The following is a 3,228-nucleotide window of genomic DNA, read 5'->3' on the forward strand; positions in this document are numbered from 1 at the left end:
GCATGATAAATTCCTTATATATATACAGCTACAAGGACAACAAGATGAAAGTTCAAGTGGTGAAAGAATGCTGATATACCATTTGTTAAGCTCTGAAGGCAGCCTGACTCCAATACTGCACTCCAATATGTACTCCAATAATGCAATATGTACTCCAGTGCTGCTACTTGTCATTTTATAATATTAATTCAAACAAAGAGGGTATAAAATACATCATGTACATGTAATTATGTATCTGTATATTAATAAGGTGCATGGATGTGTGATAATAATAAAGTTAAACATTAGTAATTAATAATAATAATATAAGAAAGCAATGGGTGCAGAGCCTAAGATAACTTGATTCTTTTACTGTCAAGCTGGAGGTTAGTCTCTTCTGTCCATTTCCTCCTCAACATGTCAGCAGCTCCAGTCACTGGACCTCCAATGGGTGAAAGAGCTTCAAGAAAATCCATACAGTGAACTTCAAGTTCAGCAATGCTGGATTTCATTTTTAGTCCAGTGATGAAATTCTTAATAATGGAGTCATAAGAAGGATTATTCTTAACTGAGTGAGTGATGATATTAGCTGCACTCAATCCTAAGGCAATGTGAGTAAGAGAATCTTCAAATATTTCACTTAGTACAACTTGATTATTTCTTATAACTGCTATTAAGCTACCAGTGATAGACTTGATGTCAGTACCTATAAGAATTATACCATAATAAATTATTTAGGATAAATTACTTAAATGACTTTTTCTCTTTCTTTGTTTCAGTGCAGGAGCACTTGGTTCTTCAGCAGTTTCAATAACTGTAAAATTAATAACAATAATACCAAAATTTAATAAGGCATCTAGTTTCACAGATTTTGATTTCTTACCCATGTACCTTACTTGAAGCACATGTATATTATATGCATGTTCATAATTACATGTATGCCACTCAAAATTAACATACATATTATTAAAAACTAGTACCCATACAGTAACAATAATAATAATATTACCTGGAGTGTGTGTTCTCAGTGCTCTATGTATAAAGAATGACACTGGTTCTACCACACCTTCCAGTGGTATAGAGTAATGTAAGATTGGAACGGCACCAGGTAATGCATAAACTGATACATAACAAGATGGAGGAATGGGATAATCTTCATTCCCAAAATTATCAATGTCACAGCGACGCAACTATAGTACATCAATATACATGTACATAAAATAGTTATGAATCATACTATAACACTTACAATGCAAGGATTAATGTGAGGTTCAATAGTCCATCCAGTGAAAGGTTTTGCTTGTGGTGTATCAAATTTTAATATAATGCCAGATTTAGTGGGATCAAATGAAAAGTACATACTCTGCCCTTGTTTAGCTCCTAAACGCTTCTGTTCAATATACTGCAGTATCAACAAAAACAGCTCACATCTTGCACAGTCAGTCATGATGTGCTTACTTGTAAAAGAGCATTTAATTTCTTGGCAGCAGAAAATATCAGTAAATCTTCAATCCCATCTCTTTCATAATAAGTAACACCAGCATAAGTCATAGCCTCTACTATCCCATTGGAGCTAACTTCTCTATTATTATCTGTTTGTACTTCAGCTACATGCATTATTAATATAGTGCATTTATATTAAAAGTGACTAGCATACAGTGTAAGGATATTATACCATCAATATGATGAGTAGCTACTTCATCCTCTTCTGTTGTAGTTGCATCGCTTGATACAATAGGATCTACTATCAACTAAAATATTAATATTAATAATTATACAATACCTGCATTAGTATTAATGATGTTAACTGATGATCCTGAAGCAGTTGTACCTTCCACTCCAACTCCTCCTCCTCTTCCTCCCTCCTCCTCCTCTTCTTCAGTAATACCTTCACCTTCCCATTCATCACCTTCTCCTCCTCCTTCACCATTAGTGCATCCAACAATACTCGCTAGACAGAACTTGTACCGATTGATTGATCCATACCAATCATCATGATCAAATTCCCCTCCATTGACTATTGAGAAATGGTAAGGAAGATTTGGTGTGCTGATAGGAGCTATGGCAAATCGTAAACGACTGACAAGAGCTGGTTTTCCTGTAATATCAACGCAGTGTTGGATCTCAAGCCTCAGTGCTTTGAGGAGAGGTCTGGAAACGGAGACTGCATACACACCACTAACGAGTACCGTCTTCTTAGGAAACACAAACTGTCCTCCTACAAGAGCGACCACAGCTACCTCAGCTGTCTCTGTCGATGATAGGCTTCCTCCAGATACTCCAATTCTTAGCCCATACCTCTCCCAGTTTAGCAGTTGAGGTCTGTCTCCTTGTATCAGGAACAGTTTCTTACTGGCTATGTTAACGTCACTCAGACACTCTAAATTATCTGTATGTGTGTGTATCAGGATAATACATATAATTATTAGTAAAAATAATATAAATACATGCAGGGTTTTCCAAAAAAATTTGGCATATTACTCATACAGCTTCTTGTCAGTGGACTGTCAAATTAAGCAAAAAATGGGCAAAAGACCCTGTACTATAGTAGTAATAGTACAGGGTAATCGACCACATTTCGTCAAAAATGACTAGGGGAGAATTCTTTGTTTTTATAATATTTTCTGATAAATTTACATGTTCTTATGCTGTTCATCAAGTTTGAGCCAATTCCAGTTGAATTTAGATTTTTTATGAATTTTTAAAGTTGCTCAAAAATCTGGCCAACGACCCATAGCCTTTGCTCTTTGGCCAAATTTTGTCAAAAATGGCTATGTGAGAATTCTCCATTTTAATAATTTTTTCTGATGCATATACATGTTCTTATATTGTGTATCAAGTTTGAGCCGATTCTGATCAAATTTGAATTTTTTATGAATTTTTAAAGTTGCTCCAAATGCCATGTACTGTATTATAGTGCTTGTAGCTCATGAAGCTCATGCTGTTTAGCTGCTTTGTGGGAAACCCTGATATACATGAAGGAGTGAGTACACATAATCAGTTTTGTTTATACAATGAAATATTTGTGGGTTAGTGAAGTCAATTATATCTACTATACCAAATTCCAAAGCTTATAACAATGGTATTAAAATTACTATGTACATGTATCTCTTACCCATTGAAGGAACAATATAATCAAACTGAATACCAATATCTTTGACTGGCTCTCTCTCCTTTAATTGCTTCTCATTATCTTCTACACAAAATAGAAACTTATTTACTAATAATTAATGTACTGATACTCTTACC

At 34.6% G+C, this 3,228-nt stretch overlaps 1 protein-coding gene across 1 annotated transcript; it reads right to left on the reverse strand.

The window, feature by feature from the left end:
- Window positions 1-170: 170 nt before the first annotated feature.
- LOC109589298 (uncharacterized) lies at window positions 171-3,204 on the reverse strand. Its single transcript, XM_020005403.1, has 8 exons — window positions 3,095-3,204; window positions 1,763-2,368; window positions 1,655-1,720; window positions 1,438-1,586; window positions 1,229-1,381; window positions 989-1,169; window positions 728-793; window positions 171-685 (listed from the first exon to the last, which is right to left on the reverse strand). The coding sequence occupies exons 1-8, from the start codon at window positions 3,096-3,098 to the stop codon at window positions 330-332; spliced, it is 1,581 nt and encodes a 526-aa protein (XP_019860962.1). The 5' UTR covers window positions 3,099-3,204; the 3' UTR covers window positions 171-329.
- Window positions 3,205-3,228: the final 24 nt, after the last annotated feature.

Source organism: Amphimedon queenslandica, unplaced genomic scaffold (genome assembly GCF_000090795.2).
Source record: "Amphimedon queenslandica unplaced genomic scaffold, v1.1 AMPQUscaffold_11460, whole genome shotgun sequence".
In the NCBI taxonomy this organism is placed as follows: Eukaryota; Metazoa; Porifera; class Demospongiae; order Haplosclerida; family Niphatidae; genus Amphimedon; species Amphimedon queenslandica.

What these genes read in the sequence shown, in the direction of transcription:
- LOC109589298 (XM_020005403.1), bottom strand. An exon ending in AATTAAATGCTCTTTTACAA is followed by an intron (nt 1,382 to 1,437) that starts GTAAGCACATCA and finishes TTGATACTGCAG; the next exon opens with TATATTGAACAGAAGCGTTT. An exon ending in AAAGAGAAAAAGTCATTTAA is followed by an intron (nt 686 to 727) that starts GTAATTTATCCT and finishes TAATTCTTATAG; the next exon opens with GTACTGACATCAAGTCTATC.